Consider the following 26,738-nt stretch of genomic DNA (forward strand, 5'->3'; position numbering starts at 1 on the left):
AGTCTGGTATGAAAATACCAATGCCCTGGGAAGGAAAATCCTATAAAAAGTATGGACACATCCCCGCCATCACGGGTAAAGCCCTCCCCATCATTGACCACATACAGTATACATGGAGCGTTGACACAGGAAAGCAGCATCCACCATCAGTGACCCCCACCACCCAGGTCATGCTGTTTGCTTGCTGTTGCCATCAGGAAGAAGGTACAGGGGCCTCAGAACTCACACCACCAGGTTCAGGAACAGTTATTATTCACCCTCAACCATCAGGCTCTTGAACCAGAGGGGATAATTACACTCAACTTCACTTGCCCCATCACTGAAAAGTTACCACAACCTATGGACTCTCTTTCAAGGACTTTTCGTCTCCTGCTCTCAATATTTATTGTTTGTCTATCTATCTATCTATCTATCTATCTATCTATCTATCTATCTATCTATTTATTTATTTATTTATTTATTTACCTGCCTGCCTATTTATTTATTTATTTATCTATTTATTTATTTATTTATCTATCTATCTATCTATCTATCTATCTATCTATCTATCTATCTATCTATCTATCTATCTATCTATCTATCTATCTATCTATCTATCTATCTATCTATCTATTTATTTATTTATCTATTTATTTATTTATCTATTTATCTATTTATTTATTTATTTATCTATTTATCTATCTATCTATCTATCTATCTATCTATCTATCTATCTATCTATTTATTTGTTTATTCATTCATTCTTTTTCTATCTACACAGTATGTTGCCTTTTGAGCACTAGTTAAAGACGTAAGTTGGTGTGGTTTTTCATCAATTTTCCTGTGGTTATTATTCAATTATGGATTTATTGAGTATGCCTACAAGAAAATCAATCTCAGGGTTGTACATGGTGACATATCTGTATTTTGATAGTAAATTTACTTTGGATTTTAAACTTTGAATACTATTGAAAAGGTTAAATGAAGTGATACCAGAGAGACACTAAAGATCAAGGAGATGATTAAGAGGAAATTTGATGTAGCTATTAAAAAGAAAGAAATGTGACATAAGGATCAGTAACCAAAGAATACTAATCAGTCGAGAGGGAGAGTAGTTTCAAGTTCCTCGGTGTACACATCAGTGAGGATCTCACCTGGAATGTACATACCAGCTGTGTGGTGAAAAAAGCACAACAACATCACTTTCACCTCAGAAGGCTAAAGAGTTTCAGCATGAGTCCTCAAATCCTCAGGACTTTCTACAGAGGCACCATCCAGAGCATCCTGACTGGCTGTGTCACCGCCTGGGATGGGAACTGTACTACCCTCAGTTGCAGGGCACTGCAGAGAGTGGTGCGGAGAGCCCAACGCAAAGGTGTACGGGAACTTTCCTTTATTCGGGACATTACACCAGCAGGTGCATAAAAAAGGGCCTGGGGGATCATGAGAGACTCCAGTCACCCCAACCATCAACTGTTTCAGCTCCTTCCATCAGGCAAACGGTACCACAGCATAAAAGCCAGGACCAACAGGCTCTGGGACAGCTTCTTTCACCAGGCCATCAGATTGATCGATACACATTAATCCGATTGTACATCTGACTGTACGTGCATGTATACCAAACAATTACATATACAATTTGCGCAATACACACAAAATGCTGGAGGAACTCCGCAGGCCGGGCAGCCTCTATGGAAAAAAGTACAGAGGTATTTCGATCTGAGGCCGTTCGGCAGGATTGGAGGAAAAAGATGAGTAGATGTAAAAGGTGAGGGGAGGGGAGAGAGAAACACAAGGTGATAAGTGAAACGGATAAGGGAAGGGATGAAGTGAAGTGCAGGAAAGTTGTTTGGTGAAGGAGGAACAGGGGCAGAGAAGGGGGAATCTAATTGGAGAGGACAAAAGGCCATGGAAGAAAGGAAAGGGGGCAAGGAGCACCAGCAGGAGGCGATGAGCAGGCAAGAAGGTAAGGTGAGCGGGGGAAAAGGGGATGTGGAATGGTGAGGGGGAGTGGCATTAAACGAAATTTGAGAAATCAATGTTCATGCCATCAGGTCGGAGGCTACCTGGACAGAATATAAGGTGTTGTTCCTCCAGCCTGATGGGTGTAAGTGTCAGCGTGCACACATCTTTTGCTACTCGCTCAGAAAGGAATTTAAACTGCACAAAAGGTTGTCACTCTCTACCTCGCTAGCATGTTAAGTATATTTCACGATCGCACACAATCACACTTCCTTTTCCGGTTTCTGATGCAGATGCAATTGACTACATGGAGTTTGCAATGATCTGTCTGCAGGTTTTAGAAATGGCTTAATATTGTTATTGAACTAACACCAAAGTTATGGAATTTATCATGAACTAGAGGGAAGTTGTTTATTTATTTCAGTGTCCCACCAACGCCCTAAACCTATAATGAATGTGAAGATTTGCAAATCTACTGTTCTGACCCAGCAGCAGTTATAGAAAGTCACATAACAGGGTCAAATTGAGCCAGAAATTTTCAACCAACATTATCGGTTTCAGAGAGGTATTGCTTTTAATTCTGATGCTTATCTCTTTACATTTCATTGAAATGCTGCAACCTGATAACATGCAGGATATATTTATTTAGATCCTATGTGAATGCATACTGAATGATGTCTTTAAAGCTCATTAAATTTGAGAAGCATCATTTGAATATGCCACTTTATTTCATTTACTTTCAAATATTGACAATCCAAGGCCAAATGATATTATTAAACTGGATTAATATAGATGGCATCCATTTGTTCATAGACTTGTGAGGATTGTAAAGAGCAGATGGGAATATCCATCAAACAAATGGTAGTTGGGGATAGTGGAATGCAGCAGGCCAGGCAGCATCTATAAGGAGAAGCAGTGTCGACGTTCCGGGCCGAGACCCTTCGTCAGGACTAACTGAAAGGAAAGGTAGTAAGAGATTTGAAAGTAGTAGGGGGAGGGGAAAAAGTGAAATGATAGGAGAATACCGGAGGGGGTGGGGTGAAGCTGAGAACCAGAAAGGTGATTGGCAAAAGGGATACAGAGCTGGAGAAGGTAAAGGATCATGGGACGGGAGGCCTAGGGAGAAAGAAAGGGGGAGGGGAGCACCAGAGGGCGAGGGAGAACAGGCAGAGTGATGGGCAGAGAGAGAAGAAAAAAGGAGGGGGGGAAAAAACTAAATCTATCAGGGATTGGGAAAGAAGGTGAGGAGGGGCATTAACGGAAATTAGAGAAGTCAATGTTCATGCCATCAGGTTGGAGGCTACCCAGCCGGTATATAAGGTGTTGTTCCTCCAACCTGAGTGTGGCTTTATCTTGACAGTAGAGGAGGCCTTGGATAGACATATCAGAATGAGAATGGGACGTGGAATTAAAATGCGTGGCCACTGGGAGATCCTGCTTTCTCTGGCGGACCGAGCATTGGTGTTCAGTGAAATGGTCTCCCAGTCTACGTTGGGTCTCACCAATATATAAAAGGCCACACCGGGAGCACTGGACGCAGTATATCACACCAGCCGACTCACAGGTGAAGTGTCACCTCACCTGGAAGGACTGTCTGGGGCCCTGAATGGTGGTGAGGGAGGAAGTGTAAGGGCAGGTGTAGCACTTGTTCTGCCTACAAGGATAAGTGCCAGGTAGGAGATTGGTGGGAAGGGATGGGGGGGACGAATGGACAAGGGAGTTGCGTACAGATCGATCCCTGCAGAAAGCAGGAAGGGGGGGGGGGGGCGAGGGAAAGATGTGCTTGGTAGCGGAATCCCATTGGAGGTGGCGGAATTTACGGAGAATTACACGTTGGATCCTCCGTCTCTGCCGCATTGGCTCTCAGGATGAGGCTTTTCATTCCAGGATGAAGGAGAAGTCTTTCTTTTTTAAACAAAGGGGATTCCCTTCTTCCACCATCAACTCTGCTCTCAAACACATCTCTCCCATTTCCTGCACATCTGCCCTCACTCTATCCACCCACCACCCCTCTCGGGATAGGGCTCCCCTTGTCCTCACCTACCACCCCAACAGCCTCCGGGTCCAACGTATAATTCTCTGTAACTTCCGCCACCTCCAACGGGATCCCACTACCAAGCATATCTTTCCCTCCCCCCCCTTTCTGTTTTCTGCAAGGATCGCTCTCTTTGCGACTCCTTTGTCCACTCGTCCCCCCCCATCCCTTCCCACCGATCTCCCTCCTGGTACTTATCCTTGTATGTGGAACAAGTGGTACACCTGCCCTTACACTTCCTCCCTCACCACCATTCAGGGCCCCAGACAGTCCTTCCAGGTGAGGCGACACTTCACCTGTGAGTTGGCTGGTGTGGTATACTGCGTCCGGTGCTCCCGGTGTGGCCTTTTATATTTTGGTGAGACCCGACGCAGACTGGGAGACCATTTCGCTGAACACCTATGCTCTGTCCGCCAGAGAAAGCAGGATCTCCCAGGGGCCACACATTTTAATTCCACGTCCCATTCCCATTCGGATATGTCTATCCATCGCCTCCTCTACTGTCAAGATGAAGCCACACCCAGGTTGGAGGAACAACACCTTATATATCGGCTGGGTAGCCTCCAATCTGATGGCATGAACATTGACTTCTCTAACTTCAGTTAATGCCCCTCCTCCCCTTCTTACCCCATCCCTGATATATTTAGTTTTTATTCCCCCCTTCTTTTTTTTCTCTCTTTCTGCCCATCACTCTGCCTGTTCTCCCTCTCCCTCTGGTGCTCCCCTCCCCCTTTCTTTCTCCCTACACCTCCCATCCAATGATCCTTTCCCTTCTCCAGCTCTGTATCCCTTTTGCCAATCACCTTTCCAGTTCTCAGTTTCACCCCACTCCATCCGGACTTCTCCTATCATTTCACATTTTCCCCTCCCCCTGCTACTTTCAAATCTCTTACTATTTTTCCTTTCAGTTAGTCCTGACGAAGGGTCTCGGCCCGAAACATCGACAGTGCTTCTCCTTATAGATGCTGCCTGGCCTGCTGTGTTCCACCAGCATTTTGTGAGCATTGCTTGAATTTCCAGCATCTGCAGATTTCCTCGTGTTTGTAGTTGGGGATACATTTGTTGGAATGAAAGGGCTAATAACACCAGACATCAAAGATTTTGCTTCCTAAATACTTCTGGGGGTATCTTATGGATTTTGTGCTGCAGATCATGAAAATCAACATGAAATTTCCCTAACATGCAGCTTTTCTTGAAATCACCTATACTTGTTATTTCTATTCATTATTCAAGACAGAATAACTGATGTCAAAAGTAAGGAAAATGTTTTTGTTGGTCAACAATTTTGACACGCATACAAAGATAGGCAATTTGAAGATTTTCTAGAAGTACTGGAGAAAATGGCATGGAAGGTATTGAAGAAGGTTGAAAATTTTCTGGGCAACTACAGAGTACCAAACTGTATAGCTGGTTCAAGCACACAAAACCATGAAGTGCAGTGTGCCACTGAAGATACATTTTCTGCATTCACAATTAGACTTCTTGCCTGCAAATCCTGGTGCTGTCAGTGGTGAGCATGGTGAAACGTTTCACCAGGACATTGTGGTTCTGGAGAAACGCTATCAAGCCAACTGGAATCTATCAATACTGGCTGATTATTATTGGACACTTCAGCGAGAACCCTCTGACCACTGAGTAAAAACAAAATTCATCAGCAAAACATTTGTTAGCTTAGTTGAATTATTGCAAAGCGCCAGCACCATTAAATGCATTATACTTAATAAATGTTATTTTCTTGTTTCTCCAAATTCCTACATTAGTGTTTAGCTTCAAATGGTCTGTCATAAACAAAAAAAATTCTGAGCAAGCAACATTTTTGAAAATAAATTGTTTCCAGTGCAATTCGACTGAAGCTGCTGAATAACTATCAGTGTATTTTCTTCAGGATTCCTGTTTCTGACTATTGTCTGGCAACAGATCTTGGAAATTGTACCCTTCTGGAAAGGACGAGGCTCTGTTCTGATCAAATCCAGTTCATATAATCATTCTCACTCACTGGTAAATCAACCTGGGGTCAGTAAACCAGGCCAACAGTCCAGGGCAATAGAAATGAAGGGTTCTCTTGTTGATGGTGTCAACTTTTAGAAGAGATGTCAAACGAAGACTCTATAAGCTTCTCAAGTAGACATAAAATTGCAATGGCCCTATTCAGAGAAGAACAGCAGAGTTCAGTTGGTGTCTGAGCAATACTATGAAACACTTTGGAACAAACATCTTCAATCCTTGAAACATGAAAGACTCTTGCAAGTTCCTCCTTGCTATCATTCCAAAAACCTCTGTCGCCAGTGAGTTTAGAAGGATTAGAGATAATCTAATAAAGCAGGGTGGACTGATAAATGGAATAAGTGAGATGGACAGAGTGTGACTATCATTGGAAAAACTGGGATTTATTGTCCACTCCTAACTGCCCTCTTACCCAGCCCACCTCGAGAGGCAACTACAAATCAACCCTATCAGTGGTCTGGACTCCCAAGCAGGTCCAAACAGGTATTGATGCCAGATCAGTTTTGCTTGAAGGACATTGGTGAACCAGAATGGTTTTTGATGGAGAATTGACAACTTTATGGTCACCAGAGCTAAAGGCAACTGTCACTTTACAATAACTTTAGCAGCGTAAACTCTCTAGCTGCCAGAATGGGATTCAGACTCATGTGTCCAATCAATAATAAACTCTATGAATTGTAGTCCACCAACTGAAATGCCAGCTTCTATATTCTTACGACTGTGGTAGGCAAGGTCTGGGTATAGAAGTTTTGAAACTTTATATTATTAAAGGATGAAAAGTATCTTTTAAATCTGATTATAAATTGCTTAAATACAGTGAAGCCATTTTATTCATCCAGACTATCATTTTGTTGATATCTGCTCACTCCTTAGCACAGTTCGTACAATTTGCATGATCTCACAAAATGTGCACAAATGCTTTTCACACCAGTCCTGAACGATAACAATTGTTCCCACATCACCATCTGCCACTCTGTTATCTTTTCACAGTTTTCTGATCTTTGTACTATCTAATGTTTCTCTCAGATCCCCTTTAAAAGTCAATGTCTTTCTACAATTTTCTCGTTACCATGACCCTTGCATAGAATATAGAGCAGAATAGCAAAGTCCTCAGGACACTATGTCTGTGCTGTTCATGGTGCCAATTTACACTGTACATCTGCTTGCACATGGTCCACTTCTCTTCACTGTCTGCCTGTTCATGTGTCTGTCCAAATGGCTCTGAAACATTGCTATAATATCTACTCCCATCACCTCCCTGGAAGAGTGTTCCAGGCACATACTGTGATGTTGAAAAAGACTTCCCTCGTAAATCTCCTTTAAATTCCCCCCTTTAAACTTTAGACCCTTTAATGCCCTCCAGTTAACAATACCTCCCATTGCATTGAGTTCACAAATCATTCAGGCCTTGGATTTCCTGATAATCTGATCGGAAAGTCATATACGTATTCTTTCTGAACAAAGCAAAGGAGACGGTCAGCATGATGGAATAAAACATACTCCACTGGCAATGCAAGTCATTATCCTAACCTGCAGGTTTTCCTAAATTGGCTTTGCATGTATAAACCTTTATGAAAATGTGTAGTTTTATCTATGGAGACTATGGAAAATGAAATTCCCATTCACTTTAACAGAGGAGACTTTTATATTCTGAATGCAGGGATCAGTCGTAACTGGTAATAAATGGTTGAGTGGTAACAAACTGCAACTTTCTCTCTCTCTCCATATGTTTGCACAATTAATCCAATTAGAAAGAACCACTCTACATTGGGAGATTTAATGGTGGCTGTTAATATTAAGGTATAAGTCAGTGTTAGTGAGTTCTCAATGGAAGCCATGTCCGAGGGTACCGTCCAGCTTCCGTCACCTGAGAATGTCCCGGAACAGGAGGAAACCATTCTTCTCCATCTCCATCATAAATTGTACTTTTGGATGTTTACTGTTCAGATGTCTGTTGTATGGACCCTTTGACAACTTGAGGGATTCGGCTGGGGTGGTTGTGAGGTAATACATACATCAACACGTATCTGAACCCTGTTTGTTTTAATTGTTGCAAGCAAAGGATGGTGTGTGGATCAAAATTAAAGACAGCCCCGAGCATATATTCTTCAGGCACTTCAGAGGTTGTACAGTACAACAGATCATAAGAATTTAAGCAAATGGAACCTGGAGCCGGACATTCGGCCCATCAAACCAATATGACACAAAAGCAATACCACAGGGCAACATTCGTATTATATTTCAGCAATTTAAGGTAATGTTCAACATAATAAATCATAGAAAGTTAATGCAGTCTTTTCATCCTTACTTATGTAAGTGTGTTTCGGCATTAGCTCCCAAAAAAGCCCGGTCTCGTCTGCATTAAACACCTGCTTTGGTGTGATGCCTAACTCAGCTATCATAGTCCGCAACTGCAAAGAGCAGCATTCAGCAGCTTCGTGGTCAGCACTAGCTTGCTCACCGCACCCAGCTAAGTTGTGAAGTCTGTGACGATTAACAAACTTAGAAAACCATCCCTTACTTGCATTAAAGCTGACAATATCACTTGACACTTCCTCACTAGCCTCTGAACAAAGGCAACCATAAATTTCCAAAGTTTTCGCATAAAGATGGAAACAGAGTGTTGTACTTTCTTTGCTCCATGCTCAATGTACAAACTCAACATTTTCTCCTTTTTTGTCATAATCAGGTTATGCACTTTGGTAACAATCTTTGAAGACACTTGTGATGAATTAATCACTGCACTTATTATTTTCTCAGCATTTTTCTTTATCTTTCTGATCGTGGACTCACCCAGGTCGAGGTAGCGTCCCAGAGCTGTGTTACCTTCACCTGTCGCGGCCCTGTTTAAAATTTCCAACTTTTTTCAAGCATTAGAGCAGTTCTCTGCTGCTTGGCTGATGGCCCAGGACTTGACATAGAACGCTTAGGAGGCATAGTTAAATATTTCGAGCACAAAATCAGTGCACTGTAGGTAATAACAACAAAAGTTTAAGATCACAAGTTCACACATCCGCATGCTGCCAAAACCAATGCGAGACTGGTGGGAGAGAGACTGTGAGGCATGCGCATGGGACCTGTATTGGCAGGAATGCAGTGCTTCTTGTCCCAACAGCCTAGGATAACTATAAGTTTTGGACACATATATATAGAAGTTGGTAGAAATAGGTTTGACACATAACTGTGAATCCACGTTGTCTGAAGACACATATAACGAGGGTAGGGTGTATTGGGAAATGAACCTGGTCAGGTGTCAGGTCTCTCAGTAGGAGAACATTTTGGAGATAGTGATCACAATTCTATCTCCTTTACCATAGCATTGGAGAGGGATAGGAACAGACAAGTTAGGGAAATGTTTAATTGGAGTAAGGGGAAATATGAGGCTATCAGGCAGGAACTTGGAAGCGTAAATTAGGAACAGATGTTCTCAGGGAAATGTATGGAAGAAATGTGGCAAATGTGCTGAGGATATTTGCGTGGGTTTCTGCGCAGATACATTCCAATGAGACATGGAAAGGATGGTAGGGTACAGGAATCATGGTGCACAAATGCTATTGTAAATCTGGTCAAGAAGAAAAGAAGAGCTTACGAAATGCTAAAAAAATGTTCAACATAGTAAGTAATGTTCAACATAATAAATCATAGCAAGTTAATGCAAACTTTTCATCCTTACTTATGTAAGTGTGTTTCGGCATTAGCTCCCAAAAATGCCCGGTCTCGTCTGTATTAAACACCTGCTTTGGTGTGATGCCTAACTCAGCTATCATAGTCCGCAACTGCAAAGGGCAGCGTTCAGCAGCTTCGTGGTCAGCACCAGCTTGCTCACCGCACCCAGCTAAGTTGTGAAGCCTGTGACGATTATTAAACTTAGAAACTCATCCCCTACTTGCATTAAAGCTAACAATATCACTTGACACTTCCTCACTAGCCTCTGAACAAATTCAACCATAAATTTCTAAAGCTTTCACACGAAGTTGTTTGGAACAGAGTATTGCTTTTTCTTTGTTCCATGCTCAAAGTACAAACTCAACAGTTTCTCCATTTTTGTCATAATCGGGTTATGCACTTTGGTTACAATCTTTGAAGACACTTGTGATGAATCAATCACTGCACTTTATATTTTCTCAGAATTTTTCTCTGTTTCTGATTGTGGACTCACCCAGGTCGAGGTAGCGTCCTAGAGCTGTCTTACCTTTACCTGACATGGCCCTGTTTATAATTTCCAACTTTTTTTCAATTGTTAGAGCTGATGGCCCAGGAATTGACATAGAACGCTTAGGAGGCATAGTTAAATATTTCAAGCACAATATCAGTGCACTGTAGGTAATAACAACAAAACTTTAAGAACACAAGATCGCACATCCACACGCTGCCAAAACCAATTGGAGATTGGCGGGAGAGAGACAGTGAGGCATCTGCATGGGACTTGTATTGGCGGGAAAGCGGTGCTTCTCATCCCAACAGCCTCGCATAACTGTGAATTTTGGACAGATATAAGGAGAAGTTGGTAGAAATAAGTTTGACACATAACTGTGAATCCGCATTGTCTGAAGACACATAAAATGAGGATAGGGTGTATTGGGAAATGAACCTGGTCAGGTGTCAGGTCTCTCAGTAGGAGGGGGACATTGCTTTATGAATTCAGAACTGGCTTGCCCACAGAAGGCAGAGAGTGTTTGTAGATGGGTCATATTCGGCATGGAGGCCGGTGACCAGTGATGTGCCTCAGGGATCTGTTCTGGGACCCCTTCTCTTCGTGATTTTTATAAATGACCTAGATGAGGAAGTGGAGGGATAGGTTAGTAAATTTGCTGATGACACAAACGTTGGGGGTGTCGTGGATAGTGTGGAGGGCTGTCAAAGTTCATAGCGGGACGTTGATAGGATGCAGAACTGGTCTGAGAAGTGGCAGGTGGAATTCAGCCCAGATAAGTGTGAGGTGGTTCATTTTGGTAAGTCAAATATGATGGCAGAAGATAGCATTAATGGCAAGACTCTTGGCAGTGTGGAGCATCTGAGAGATCTTGGGGTCCATGTCGACAGGACACTCATAGCTGCTGAGCAGGTTGACAGTGTTGTAAAGAAGGTGTATGGTATGTTGGCCGTTATCAGCCATGGGATTGAGCTCAAGAGCCGTGAGGTAATGTTACAGTTATATAAGACCTTGGTCAGACCCCACTTGGAGTCGTGTGTTCAGTTCTGGTCACCTCATTACAGGAAGGATGTGGATACTATAGAGGTGCAAAGGAGATTTACAAGGATGGAGGGAATAGGTTATGAGAATAGGTTGAGTGTATTGGCCTTTTCTTTGGAGTGATGGAGGATGTGAGGTGATCTGATAGAGGAGTATAAGATGATAAGGGGCATTGATCATGTGGATGGCCAGAGGCTTTTCCCCAGGGCTGAAATGGCTATCACAAGGGGGCATAGTTTTAAGGTGCTTGGAAATAGGTACCAAGTGGATGTCAGGGGCAAGTTTTTCCGCACAGAGAGTGGTGGGTGTGTGGAATGCACTGCTGGTGGTGGTGGTGGAGGCTGATACAATAGCGTCTTTTAAAAGCCTCTCAGATAAGTAGATGGAGCTTAGAGAAATAGAGGGCTATGTGCTACTGAAATTCTAGGCAGTCTCTGGAGTAGGTTACATGGTCGGTACAACATTGTGGGCTGAGTTCCTGTAATGTGCTGTAAATTTCTATGTTCTATATTTTTTTGTAATTTTTTTATTGAAGTTCATCAAACAAACATTTCTGTAAGATGTATTTCAGACATTGTACATATACATCATATAATCATATATATCACAAAATCTCCAAAAATTATTTATTTGGGGTATACACTTATAGAAAAGAGTGGAAAGAAAAAACAAGCAAAAGGAAAGAACTATGTACAAGTAAGCCTATGTTCTAAGTAGAACAATCAGAATTTCACTTTAGCATGCTATTCACAGGTTTCTGTCACACTCTCTGTGTCTTCTGCCTTTGCGTTTCCTGTGAGAATGTTTCCATCAACTATGCTCAGGTCTGGTGTTGCCGGCTGATGTTCATCTCTGAGGATCTCTGTACATTTGAGCAACAGGAAGGTGGTTTAACCATAGTCCTGTGTTTCCAGTGGCTGCCTCGCCGAGTCTGCACACAGACGCAAGTGTTACGTGTTAAAAGTACCGTCTGTGGTCTCATCCACCCCTAACAGTTGGCATATTTCCTTCATCACTCTCCCTGTGAAATGTGCTCCCTGATCCGAGTCCAGCTGGACTGGGGTTCCCCACCTTGGGAGGATTTCCTGAACTGGAATCCATGCGGTAGAATCCATCCTTGTTGGGAAAGCCACTACCCACCGGGTGAAGTGATCGGGAATTACTAGACTGTAGCTATTCCCCCTGCTTTTGGGTCGGGGTCCCAAGAAGTCAATCTGGATGTTTCCCCAGGGTCCCTTTGGCTGTGACTGATTTGCCAGCTGTAGATTTATGCCCTTACCAGAGTTATGCTGGGCACATTTGAAACAATGGTGGCAGAATTTCTCAACAGCCCGCCCATCCCTGCTTCATCTTCCGAAGCAATGATTAGATCATCTGCATATTGTCTAAGCTGGTCGATCCATACGACATTAGATAGAGCTTTTCCAAAGTCTGTGCCACGACCTTATGAAAAATGGCTGGGCTATTGTGGAAACCCTGGTGGAGTCTGGTCCATGTATACTGCTGCCCGTCCAGGGTGAAGGCAAATTGTTCTTGAGACTCAGGTGCCAAGGGAGCCAGCAAAATCCATTCCCAATTCCAGGACTGGAAAAGTCTGTATGTTGTGGGGACAGTCTATTCAGGATTGTTGCAGGTCTTGCCGCAATGGGATGCAATCTCGGCGTGGATTTTTAAAGGGCCGGATCGTCTTCTGTTAATGGATATGATCCATCGGGTTTGTTTACTGTCCATATAGACGAGTTAGTAGTTGCCGCAGTCCCTCTGAGTTCCCCAGGTGTTTTAGTTCCTTCACTACACCCGAACATCCGCAAGTCACCAGCGCAGGCAGTGGGGGCATCTCCACATCTTTTACTGACCCAGGCAGTGTCTTCACCGTTCTAGGATCTGATCGACAGTCAGTTTGTTCAGACTGGGTGTTGATGGGGTGAGAGATTGTGTGTCTGCTGTGAGATTCACTTGTTCCTCTTTCCTCTTTTTTGGACACTGCCTTCAACCGTGTATGTCCGTATCGGTCACATCTGTAGCATATGAACTCCTTTACCCTCCCACATCTACTCGAACAGTTCCATGCTCCGTGAGCTGGCCCCCGGCAAACAGAACACATCACAGTAGCTGCATCTACTACAGCTGCTTCACAATTTCTCTTGCACTTTCTTCAGTCTATCTCACAGGCCCACAAAACTATCACAGAGTAGGTCAACCCCACTGTTATCCCGAAATCTAAACCTTCCTGGTGGGCTGAGCTCAGGTCTTCCATCAGAATTTTTAGGAAGACTGGGTCGTCTCTCCCTGGATTATCCAATCCTGAATATTCCTCATACACTCGATATTTACATTCTGCATAATCCATGGGTTCAGTGGTTTGAACGGGGCATGACTGTAGTCTTTGGGGTAACTGCAAATCTGTGTCTTTCCTGTTGCTTTGCTCACACTTGAGTTCTTGGTGGTGGGTGGCGATGCTTTTTTTGCCGGTGGGGAAGGGGTATTGTCGCTTGCTGCTGATTATATGCAGGAGGGAGGGGAGTGGGGGGTACTTTGGGGTTCTAACATGTGACTGTCGTTCATTCTTTGAGACATTCCTCTTTTCGTGAATGGCTGTGAAGAAAAATAATTTCAGGATGTATATTGTATACATTTCTCTGACATTAAATGTACCTTCGAACAGAATTAACAAATATAGGTGATTTCAAGAAATGCTGCGTGTTAGGCACGTTTCACACTGATTTTCATGATCTGCAGCCCAACATCCATAAGACAGTATTCAGGAAACAAAATCTTTGATGTCTGGTGCTATTGGCCCTATCACTCCAACAAACATATCCCCAACTACCATCTGGGTGATGGATATTGCCATCGGCTCTTTACAATCTTCATAAATTTGTGAATAAAAGGATGCCATCTATATTAATCCAGTGTAATCATATCATTTGGATTTGGATTGTCAATATTTGAAAGTAAATTCAATAAAGTGGAGAATTCAAATGACGTTTCTCAAACTTAATTGGTCTGTTAAGACATCATTTAGTCTGCATTCACATAGGATCTGAATAAATATTTTCTACGTGTTCTCAGGTTACAGGATTTCAATGAAATGTAAGGAGATGGACATCAGAATTAAAAACAATCCCTCTCAGAAACCCATAATGTTTGCTGAAAATTTCAGGTTCACTTTGACCCTGTCATGTGATGTTGATTCAGAACAGTCGATTTGCTAATCTTCATGTTCATTATTGGTTTAGGGTGTTGGTAGGACACTGAAATAAATAAACCACTTCCCTCCAATTTCACTATAAATTCAATAACTTTGGTGTTATCACAGAAGAAACAACAATGAATCCTTCACTGCACAATCCACTTGTTTCATTAATTGTCGTCTTCCTAGCTCCAGCGTGTAAGTAGCAAAATAAGGAATACTTAAATACTTCCCATTCATGAAAGCATTTATTTTAATTATTTTTAATTTATGATGCAGATTATAATCATGGTTTATGGTAAGTACAGTACATTTACTGTTTTAGCGACATTAATATTTATCTTCTATATATGCCAATAGATCTCTACTTCATTGTTTTCATTGTAATTTTATTTCTTATTTGAAGAGGACAACTATATAAAATGTGGTTATAAAATTTCAATGAGCAACGTGTCAAGCAGCATCTATGGAGGGAAGGAAATTGTAGAAGTTTCGGCTTATTGTTTCTCCAGCCCGTGGCATCTGCTGTTTCTTGTGTCTCCTGTACTACTATCAATTTCTCCTGTAAATCTACTTCGTAATATTTAATTTTTAACTAAGTAGTATTTTGAGGATTAATCAGAAGCTGTTGAATTTAATTTTGCAGCTATGTAGGAAATTGGTCAGACCCCACTTGGAGTACTGTGCCCAACTTTAGTCATCTCACTACAGGGAGGACGTGGGAACCATAGAAAGGGTGCAGAGGAGATTGACAAGGATGTTGTCTGGATTGGGGAGCATGCCTATTGAGAATAGGTTGAGTGAACTTGGCCTTTTCTCCTAGGAGCGATGGAGGATGAGAAGTGACCTGATAGAGGTGTACAAGATGACGAGAGGCATTGATCATGTAGATAGTCAGAGGCTTTTCCCCAGGGCTGAAATAGATAGCAGGAGAGGGCATAGTTTTAAGGTGTTTGGAAGTAGGTACAGAGGAGATGTCAGGGGTAAGGTTTTTACGCAGAGAGTGGTGAGTGCGTGGGATGGGCAGCCGGCGGCGGTGATGGAGGTGGAAATGATGGGATCTTTTGAGAGACTCCTGGATGGCTACATGGAGCTTAGAAAAATAGAGGGCTATGGGTGAAGCCTAGGTAGTTCCAAGGTAAGGACATGTTCGGCACAGCTTTGTGAGCCAAAGTTCCTGTATCGTGCTGTAGGTTTTCCGTGTTTCTGTGACTGTCTCATCAGCTCACTGCCAGTATCATTCCCCGGTTATTCCTACCTCATCCCAGTTGCTTCCTCACTTCCCCTTTAAAGGAGCGATATCTTTCTTCATTGTTTGACGTTCCCAGTAGTTGCCCATGGACCATCCCGCACCCCCTGGGCCAGACGGTTCCACGTATTCCTTGCGCACTTGGCTTTTACCAACATGTGTATATCTTTAGTGTGCATCTGGTGAACTTCTCCCTGAAATATCTCCACAATAATTCCCACACTATGTGAAATAGAAATGACGGGTACCAGCTAAACATCACTTCCTTAAATCCGCAGAGTATGTACTCCGCAATCTGCCACTTTTGAGCCCCTGAGCTCATGACGTCTGTTGTGTTCCTTCACATCACACTCGCAAAACGTTTACTCTGAAATGCAGCTCCTCGATTGAATGAGTTTCCACGTCCCCACTCTGGTGTCGTGAACCATCAATAACCACCGTTCACAACCGGTGGCTTCGTCTCACCAAATTAACATGCAAAGTTTTGTCTCTCTACATAAACAAACATGCACACACGCACCACATTTATACCTACCAGTTCAGCTCTCCGTGTTTGTGATTTCTCACATTCCCGTGTACCACCGACCTGAACAGATCCAAGTGTAAGTGTTATTTCTTAAAATACTCACCCAGTCTGACTGCTAAAATCACTGGCCACACGATGGGTCAGGAAGCTATCCCACTCCTGACACCAAATGTTGTTGTGTGAATGAAATCGCTGGAGAAAATTACTGGTAGATACAAAGCAGCTTCCTTATTTGACAAAACAAGATGCAGCAGGCATCATTCGGAGACGCTTTTGGTCGAAAGATCTCCAGGCCCAACATGGGGCTCAATATTTTATGTGCTCAACATCAAAGGACAACTTTATATTTACAATGTATGGACAATACTTTCTTTGAAACTACACACAAACTTCACATCTCCTGATTTGTATGCACACCACAGACATCTGATTTTAATGAATTTTTATCAACATTGTCTAGTCTGGGGTTCATGACCTTTATGAACCCATTGTTCAGAGATGCTCTCCAAATTAAATCCACAATACGTATTCAGATATGAATACCTGTAACCAAAGTAATTTGTTAAATGTAAATTGCTAATCCCAAAATTCCCTCTAACACCTTCGACACATCTATTCCTGGGATGTGGTTTTAGGTTTCTCTCCCTCTACTATTGATGCTCCCCTCACCCGAATCTCCTCCATTTCCTGTACATCTACACTCACCCCATCTTCCCTCTGCCGTAATAGTGATAGAGTCCCTCTTGTCCTTGCGTACTCGCCCATCAGCCTCTGCATCCAACACATTATCCTCCGCAATGTACCCCATCTGTAAAGGAAACCTACCACTAATCATATCTTTACCTCCCCCCACCCCCCCCGCTTTCTACAGCGATCGATCCAGTGCCATATTGGGCTGAGTCCATTACTCTCTGCACCTTCTTACACTCTTGTACAATCGAATTGCTGTGCAAGGCCATGGTACAACTACTCTTGGGTTATCCCTGTCAAGGGTAATTAGAGATGGCTAATAATTGCTGGCATTGTCAGTGATGTTCACATCCTGTGTGTGAATAAACATTTATGTGAAGTAAAATGTCAGTATCTTCTATATATTTCAGATCCCGGAGCTGAAATTATTGGAGGTCATGAAGTCAAACCGCATTCAAGACCTTATATGGCATCTCTCCAACGATATATCGGGAACAATATGTATGTTCCCTATTGCGGAGGTGCTTTGATCAGACCAAACTGGGTGCTAACTGCAGCACACTGTGAAAAGTAAGCTATGTGGTGTACGAATAAAAAAAATTTTTGTGATTAACATACAAGTACTTAGCTCCCAATCCTAGCTTTCATAAAATAAATGCTTTTACACTGTTGTCACATCTTCATTAGTATGTGTATCACCGTATTATTGGCATTTATCTTTATTAGCTCTTCAGAGATGCTCTTCTGAACACCACTGTTGTAACACGTGGTTATCTGAGTTACTGTTGACTTCCTGTCTGCTTGAACCAGTCTGGCCATTCTCATCTTCCCTCTCTCATCAACAAAGTGTTGTTGCCCACAGAACTTCTACTCACTGGATGCTTTTTCTTCTTTATCACACCATTCTCTGTAAAAGCTAGAGAATGTTTTACCCAAAAATCTCAGGAAACCAGCAGATACTCAAACCATCCCGTCTGGCACCAACAACCATTCCACAGTCAAATTCACTTAGATCACATTTCTTACCCATTCTGATATTTAGTCTGAACAACAACTGAACCTCTTGACCATGTCTGCAAGGAGTAATTTACAATGAGGTTGTCTGATGAACACTTTGAATCAATTTCAATCAGGAGTATAGTCTTGGCCCTTGTTTGGACACTGATTGGCGTTTGGAATCTGCACATTAACTACCAAATAGAATGTTGCTGAATTGTATATTTCCATAAAGTTTACTATTTGATTGTTGTTTTCCTGATGAATTTCTGTAAACTATTTTTTAAGTAAACTGCAAATAATTATCTTTATTTTCGATTGGTAACAGAACAATTGGATCAGGCCAGGTTCTTCAAGCAGTTCTTGGAGCCCATGTTTGTTCAAAGAATGAGACAAGTCAACAAAGACTGCGTATCATCAGACAGATTCCCATTACAAAATTCAACAATCTGACCATGATAGATGATATCATGCTGCTGCAAGTATGAATGTTTTTCTCATTCCTACGCAGTGTTTAAAATCTTTAATTTGCTTATTAGCAATGTTTACTTTACTGAACAACAACTGTTGAATGGCTTTTGTGACTTGGATGAGAATTATTGATTGTGGAGAATATTAGTATTGGCAATGATCCCTCCCATCTGTCCAACAGTCTCCTTGATTTCCTTCCGTCAGGCAGGTGGTTCTATAGAAATACGACAAGAACTGTGAGGATGAGAAACAGCTTCTTCCCCTAGGCTGTCACATGACTGAACTCCCTGCCACCACCCAGGTCTCATCAGTTATGAAGCACCAGTAGCACATACTCTTTACTTTTTAACTATGCAACTTATTATTTGTTAATTTAATTGTGGTCATATTACTTCATGTGTTATGTGTATGAGGTACAGTATATGTACTGTGTTGTGACCTTGGTCAGGAGGAAGGTTGTTTCGTTTGGCTGAATACATGAGTACGATTGAATGACAATAAAATGAACTTGAACTTGAGCTGTCTAAGCCTGGGCAATATCACAGTTAACTTTGTCCTTGACCTACAAAGGTTTAGAAAGTTAATTGGGTGTCTGGGTTCATTGGGCTGGAAGGGCCTGTTACTGTGTTGTGTCTTTAAACTAAATTAAATATAAACTTTAATTAAAAGTGTGACAGCTGCTAAGTCTGACTTATTGGAGTTTCATCATTAACAAAGAAAGAGTTAGAGTGAAGAACCTTCACAGTAGGATCAGTGCTTTATGACCATCATCCACACCACAATTTTCATGACGAATTATCGATTCCATCATATGAAATGAAATTGATATTTAAATTTATTGGTCATTTTTAATCTGTCCCTTTGATCATCTGAAAAAAAAAGAAAGTAGCTTATCTGCAAAGTACAGATTTCTGGAAAACGAAATACTTAAATATATAAGCTAACAAATACCTTCAGGAGTAAAGAGATCATTCAAGATAGTCTTCACCTTTAGGATCACAAATACGTGAATTCAATGTTTTTGTGTCAACAGCTCGAGACTGATGCAAAAATCAACCAGGATGTGAATGTGCTCAACCTTCCCAAAGGAGGAATCACCGACATGAAATCTGGAACAAGGTGCACCGTGGCAGGATGGGGAAAAACAAAAATAAACAATTACTCTGACACACTTCAAGAGGTGGAGGTCGAAGTAATTGATCGAGGAGAATGCAAAGCCATGTATGGATCTATAATAACCCAGGACATGATCTGTGTTGGTGACAGCGAAGGCAGAAAGAATGCATGTCATGTGAGTATGCTGTGTAGTAACGTTATCAGTAACATTTCTATAAAGCTACTGGATTCAAGTATAAAAACCCCAGTGATTCACTGGTGCCTTCTATAGATTGAAACTTTCAACCCTTCCTCAGTGTTATTGTGACTGACTCTTACCTGCTTTCTGAAGGGCTACTCAGTTGCATTAAAAAGTCTTCAGAATGTGGTCCAGCGTTACCCTAGGGAAGCTAAGGGAAACTAGATTAGGCCATAAATGCTACACTCACAGGTAATGTCCACATCCCCAGGCGGATTAAAAAAAATAATGATCAGATAAGAAAATGTGTATGTGTTGATTATGGAGGAACCATTTTCTTGCATTTTCTAGGATCTCATATCCAGGCCCTGAATTTAGATGTCAACATAATTTACTATAGTTTCTCTACCAATAAACTTTGTCTACCGTCAGTGTGATGATGAAATGGGCAGATGCAAGATAACAGAGTCAATCCAGAGAAATGTAACGTATTGAAATGTCTAAAATGTAAAGAGAAATTATTCTAAATCATGTCAATTTGAAAATAAGGATCATGCTAGATCTAGTGCTGTGTCTGATCCTAACATCCAGTTGGGACAGAGTGGATCAGTCTGTCTGACACTCTGTACCCATGAGGTGCCCTGTGAGACAGGCCAAGCTCGGGACGCCGAGCAGAATCAGGAATTGGATCCTGAGGATTTGCCTCCATGAATATCCTGACAGACTTCAACAGCTCACACTGAAAAATGTCAGAGATGATTAAAAACTACACAAGCATATTTAATAAAAATTGTTTAAAGACAACTGAACATAATAGCAAATAATTAAAAAAGTTAAAATAAAGTAAATTTAACAGACCACTTCCCATTATTTAGTTGTTTCACAGATCAGTGACTCCATTCAGTGAAGGAGGTTACTGTTCTTGTGTCAACTAGTCTTGCTGAAAAGCAGGGGGTCGGGTACAAAGTGAATCTGGCCAGATGCACGAGCTGGGTTCAGTGGAGAGTCGAGTGGCAGAGTGGAGGGACAGCTACACCAGCATTTGACATCTGTTTCATTCTGAACTTCCACATTCCACCAGAATTTGAAGTCAAACTGAAGTACAGATTGCAGATGGCTGACGGTTTTCTACACAATGGCTAATTTAGGAATAAACTCCAGCCATGGGAAACATTCCATGAAAAGACTCTTTGTGAGTCCAGTTACCTACATTTGCACCTCAAGTAAACTCAAACCTCCTCGGTACAGCTGGACACGAATAATGAATTGTGATGTGATGTCAAACTGACAGTTTGCAGTCTGTCACTTTCGCTAATTCTGCTCAATTGTCACCTTCATCTTTTTTTCTCTCTTCCAGGGTGATTCAGGCGGCCCTTTGATATGCAACAAAATGTATACTGGGATTGTGTCCTTTGGCGAAGGATGTGCAATTGCCAAAAAGCCTGCGGTGTACACTTTACTAACAAAGAAATACATTGATTGGATTCAGGATACAATTGGTTGTCCGCTGAAGAATGCTGAAGAGCTGTACTGAGTTATCACAATCCTGCTTCACTCTGCTTTACTTACACTGATGCTCAGTTAATTGGCCTAGAGGGCCGGCTTGCCTCTATCCTTACCTTTTCTGTTTTGCATAAAATGCTACAGCAAAGTGCAATAAAAAACAATAATTATCAAATTCCTTGCCTTGTGAAATCCCTGTCCACTGATGTAAGTTATGAAAGTGAACTGAACCACATGTAGGTGACATTTTAGACTAGCAGCAGTGACTTGCTTTGCACCATAGAAATGTCGATAGTGGAGGCAATTAGATTGTGAGATAATTAGGATTTGCATTAAAATATCACAGATTGATTGTGGAGTAGCTTTATAGAGGTTGTCGCAACTTCATGGACAGAAGGGCTGCCCGGTGCTGTGAAGTTCCTTGTTCTATCAAGTAAATATTTAACTTTGGAACTGAATGCTCCTCTTGCACTACCAATGATCGAATGAGATTTACAGGAAGATGTTGTTTCCTGCTTCTCATTGCTAACTGTCACAACTCCAACAGTGACCTCAGGTCAGCTGCAGGGTCATCAGCCGGGACCACCACTCATTGATATTTCTTTCCCTTAGCCCTGGTCCATCTCCTGGTGGCACAGCAGTGACACGGGCCTCCCTGTCACCGCCTGCAGCTTCCAGTGGGGTTAGTTGGTCCCTCAGTTATGTCCTTGCTCCTCAGCCACAGCCAAAAGCTGCCCTTGTCTGCCTCTTCAGCCAGTTCTCTGGTGGGGCTCCTGAGCCTCATTCCTGTCACTGCCCTATCACAGGGTAACCTTGTCAGGGTAGATGACTGCCTCATGTCTTACACTCAGCTGCTGGGACGGAGTACTTCAGCCTCATCTGCTCATGGGCAGCCTCCACTCCTTCCTCCCATGGGACGGTTAACTCAATGAGAACCTCTGCACTGTGAGATGGAGCAGCTGCTCTTAATTTATCAATTGTCTCAGCTTAATTTGCCTAAATAACAGATGCCTAATGTCTCCATGATATCCAGATGCTTCCTTAGTTGAACGATTATCTCAACTCTCCAAATGTTTCACAGAATGGTATAAAAAGTCTAAGGAACTTTGCAATTCCCATTTCCAACCCCAGTTGTAGGTTGCACACTTTGAAGGCAGCCACTGCAGGGAAGCTGCATGATGAATGAAATCAAATTGGGACAGTTAACATGACTGAGAGTTGAAGAACTGTGGGAGGGAGGGAATCAGGAAGAGAGTGGGTCACTCTGAAACAGAGTTCAGAAAGATAACTGAGGAACAGAGATGCAGAACGAGTGATTGAGCAACAGATGAGTTTCAGGGTGAGACATCATTGGGAAATCAGAATGAAAGACACAGGACATGGTGATTTGGGCACTATAGGAAAGTTGTAGCAAAGAACCAAAGTCTGAAAGTGAACTGTAATCTTTATTCATCATTCTGCATTTAGAATTAGCGCAACACAAGAAAAAATGGATGAACTTCAGCCTTGATGTGCTTTTTGAACATTAAAAAAACTGCAAACATCTTATTTTTGGAACCTAATTACTTGATTTCACGATCTGTAATGACAAACCAATCTGTACTGAATTGTACAATGGTAATTCAAATGCTTTTGTCTGGCTCTATTTTTGTCAAGAGGAAATTGTCACTCATTTCTTGCTATCTCACCTGTAATATTCATAATCCTGTTAACATCTGACAGTCAGACTGTTCATGTAATTGGATTTGGATTGGTTTATTGTTGTCAAATGTACTGAGGTGCAGTGAAAAGCTTGTACTGCATACTGTTCATACAGATCAAATCATTACACATGGCATTGTGATAGAACATGGTAAAGCAAGAACAGAATGCAGAATAAAGTGAAACAATTACAGGGAAAGGCAGTGTAGGTAAAGATAGAAGGTGCAAGATCGTAACAAAGTAGACTGTGAGGTCAAGAGTCTGTCTCTTTGTACCAGAGAAACATTTAATAGCCTTATAACCTCAGGGTAGAAAATGTCCTTGAGCCTGGTGCTACATGCTATCAGCCTTATTAAACCTCTGCCTGATGGGAACTTTAATTATGCTGGCTGGTTTACTGAGGTAGCGAGAAGTATGGAGAGTCCATGGAGGAGAGTCTAGTTGCTGTGATAGAGTCATAGAGAAGTACAGCACAGAAACAAGGCCTTCGGCCGATCTAGTCCATGCAGAAACCATTTAAGCTACCTCGTCCCACTGAGCTGAACTGTGACCATAGTCCTCCATACCCCTACCATCCATGTACTTATCCAATCTTCTCTGAAACGTTGAAATGGATCTCTCATGCACCACTGATGCCGACAGCTCATTCCACACAAGTGTTCCCTTGCATTTCCTGTTCTCCATGAGCACCTCATGTGTTCCTACTTGCCTATACCTGCTATGCACCTCCTTTTTTTCTCAAAACCAGGGCCTCAACATCTCTTGTAAACCAAGGATCCCTACACTTATTATCCTTACATTTTATTCTGACAGACGCAGACAAGCTTTTTTAACTCTCAATTTTGTTTTTGAAGGCCTCTCACTTTCCAAGTACAAGGATCCAGATGCAAAGGGAGGTGCTGAGTCCCAGATCGAGGAGTTTGGAGATGAGTTTGCTTGGATTTATAGCATTGAAGATGGAGTTGTAAACAATAAATAATGGTCAAACCTAGTTGTATTTACTGTCCAGATGTTCCAGGAGATGGCATTTGCTGAAGACCCTTTTCAGAAGTAGATCATTGCAGTAACAAGTTTGTCTGGGAGGATGGAGTTAATGTCCAGTAAACCTGGCCTGTCAAAGCACTTCAAGACTCTGGATGTCAGAGCCACCAGGTAATAGTCATTAAGGTAGTCAGTAAGTTGTGCATCTGATGTATTCAGAGGAAGACACTGCCTACGAGAGTTGCTCCATGATCTCATTTACAAAGTATGGGACCACTTTAGTTAGTGTGTTTGGATCTCCTCTCCACAGAGACTGATTCCAGTAACATTGGAAATGTCTTGGATCACTGCTCCTGAAATGCTCAAGGCTTCCCCACAAAGGATCAGAGAGCAGCCACAGTTGCCAAAATGTTCTGGGCAAAGTATTTTGTTGTTTACGGCCTCCCAGGAATAGTACACAGTGGTCAGGGAAGGGATTTTTGTGAGTCAGCTCCTACATGGGTTACTGAGCATGCTGGGAGCTGAGAAGTCAAGGACCACGCCGTATCACGCTCAGGGTCATCCTCAGCCTAAATGTTTCAACAGGACATTGTTAGACACGCTTAAAACTCTGGATGCCAACAAAAAGAACAAGTGGAGTCAGCATATAGAGCATTTGGTACACCATTACAACTGTACACAGATTGAAGCTACTGGCTACTTGTCATACTATTTGACTTTCAGACATGAAGCAAGATTAACGTGTATATCTGTTTTGGAGCCAACAATGAAGACTTACTGAGAAAAAGTAACTCAAAGTATGCGTCTGGCATGAAGAAAGAACCACAAAGAGCTTATAAACTAGCAGTGGTTTCTGTCACAACGGAAACAAGAGGAGATAGGATCAACAGATTAGGTTGACAGAACTGATGCCTGCAGACAGAGTGTTAATAAGAAATTTGGAGCTACCAGGTATGCATGCATTGGCCGACTGCTGTAGTGGAGAGCCAAATGCCGATTTGCCAGTTTCCCAGTGAAGCCAGAAGATGGGAATGATCCTGTCAAAATTCCCTATCAGAATCTCCTTCTTCCTTTAGGGCATGAAGTACGTGTTGACCCGGAGTCTGACACATAACTACACCTGGTAGGAGAACTCTGCACAGAAGGAGAACAGGAAGACAAACTGCTGACAATAGTGTGATTCCAGTGGAAAGACCTGAAAAGGGACCGACCACTGAATGGAATACAATCTCAGAGGATGAGGAACTGGGAGTATTGTATGATTTATATGGAAATTCCCCAAGATGTGATAAGTGATTTCTACCAGTGGACAGGCCAACATGATAATTGACAGTGAGGGCAAAATGGGCTCAAATATGATTGAGGATGAAGCTGAATTCAGTCAGGGGGCTGGGGGACCTGTGTCAGAGTGACAGACAGGGTCAGGCAACCACGAGTGAACAGGAACTGTCACAGGAAGTGTCTGAGGCTGAGGAAGCTGAAGAAAAGATAAGTTCTCAGAGAGTCAAGAAGCCCCCAGACAGGCTGGCATCTGATGCATGGGATAGACAGTATTGTTTCCATCCCACAAGTGAGATCTGTTACTGCCATTTACAGAAATCACAACATTTATTTGAATATTGTGTTATTGATAATGATTTACTAAATTTTAAAGACATGTGGACATGACTATTTTTGGTGGGGGGGGGGGGAATGGAATGCCCTGTTTAAGATTTCTACTGTTCTGCTGTGAGGTATTTTATTTCTGCAGTTTTCCACCATGAGTTAAGCAATCACCCAGCTACTACAGAACTGAGCACCAATCCTGATGTAACAGTTAGACTGGTTTAACTGTTATGGGCCCTTTTAGCTTTATTTTTGTTTCTCTGTTAACTGTTACATAAAGTTGAAAATTGGTAAATATACTTCCTATATAATTTTATGCTGTTGTACGGTCTGTCATTTCTGGGCCACTGATAGCTGTGTATGGGCAGTATTTACACAGCATTCACTCTTATTGAGATTCCTTTAATTGGGACATCCCGACGTTCCTGTTTGGTTGAACCCCAAATCATACCAATGCGAGACGTGTATTGTTTATGAAAGGCGGCCTTTGCTCCACTGAGTCACGTGGCTGTTAGCAGAGTTACTAACGAGCCAAGTTGGTGTACGAGGCCTGGTGAGAGTGTTGCACTTGTAAACCCTATCTCTAAGAATCCTCTCCAGTAGTCTGACCACAATTGATTCACTGGTCTGTTATTCCTTGTGTTAAACCTAGTACCATTCTTGAACAAAGGAATAACATTCACCACCTTCAGAACATTTGGTTTAATTCCTGTGGCCAAAGGAAATGCAAAGGACATCAAAGAGGTGAAGCAATCTCTTCCCTCACTTGCAACTGAAATCTGAGGCATTTCCTGTTCGGCTTCAGGGACTTATCTATCCTAAAGTTTTTCAAAAGTTCCAGCACATCCACTTTCTTAATTTTGTCATGTTCCAGCATATCAGCCTCAGATTTGTCAGGGTTCTCTCACTAGTGAATACTGAAACAAAGTATTCATGAAAGGCCCCCCCCCCCCCGCCACTTCCTCCGATTCCTCTGATTCTTCACCTACGGTTTTCCCTTATCTATTTGCCAAGGCTTTCTCAGGTCTTCTTCTAAATTGCCTAAGTCTATTCTTAAGCTACTTCCTAGCTACCTCAAGTGAGGTTTATTGGCATTTAACTACAGACATGTATACAACATATAAAACCATGTAATGTATAGAGAAACAAGACAACTTTTCTTCGAACCAGGTTGTAAATCTCATAACACACATAACATGTGATAACTTATGAAGGTAAGGATAAAATCTAAACATGAATCACACATAAATAACAAACTGAAGTGCATTAATATAAAATATTGTAAGGTATGGAACCGATTAACTAGTGACGCTTTCAATATGAAGTGACCAAGTATTCAGAACCTAATGGCATGA

At 42.1% G+C, this 26,738-nt stretch overlaps 1 protein-coding gene across 1 annotated transcript; it reads left to right on the forward strand.

Moving 5' to 3' along the window:
- Positions 1-1,887: 1,887 nt before the first annotated feature.
- Positions 1,888-21,259, forward strand: LOC132404493 (granzyme K-like). The gene is made up of 6 exons (XM_059988649.1): positions 1,888-1,945; positions 14,494-14,565; positions 17,243-17,402; positions 18,157-18,310; positions 19,333-19,590; positions 20,951-21,259. Exons 1-6 carry the CDS (start codon positions 1,888-1,890, stop codon positions 21,125-21,127), a joined length of 879 nt encoding a protein of 292 aa, XP_059844632.1. The 3' UTR covers positions 21,128-21,259.
- Positions 21,260-26,738: the final 5,479 nt, after the last annotated feature.

This window comes from Hypanus sabinus, chromosome 14 (genome assembly GCF_030144855.1).
Source record: "Hypanus sabinus isolate sHypSab1 chromosome 14, sHypSab1.hap1, whole genome shotgun sequence".
Taxonomy (NCBI): domain Eukaryota; kingdom Metazoa; phylum Chordata; class Chondrichthyes; order Myliobatiformes; family Dasyatidae; genus Hypanus; species Hypanus sabinus.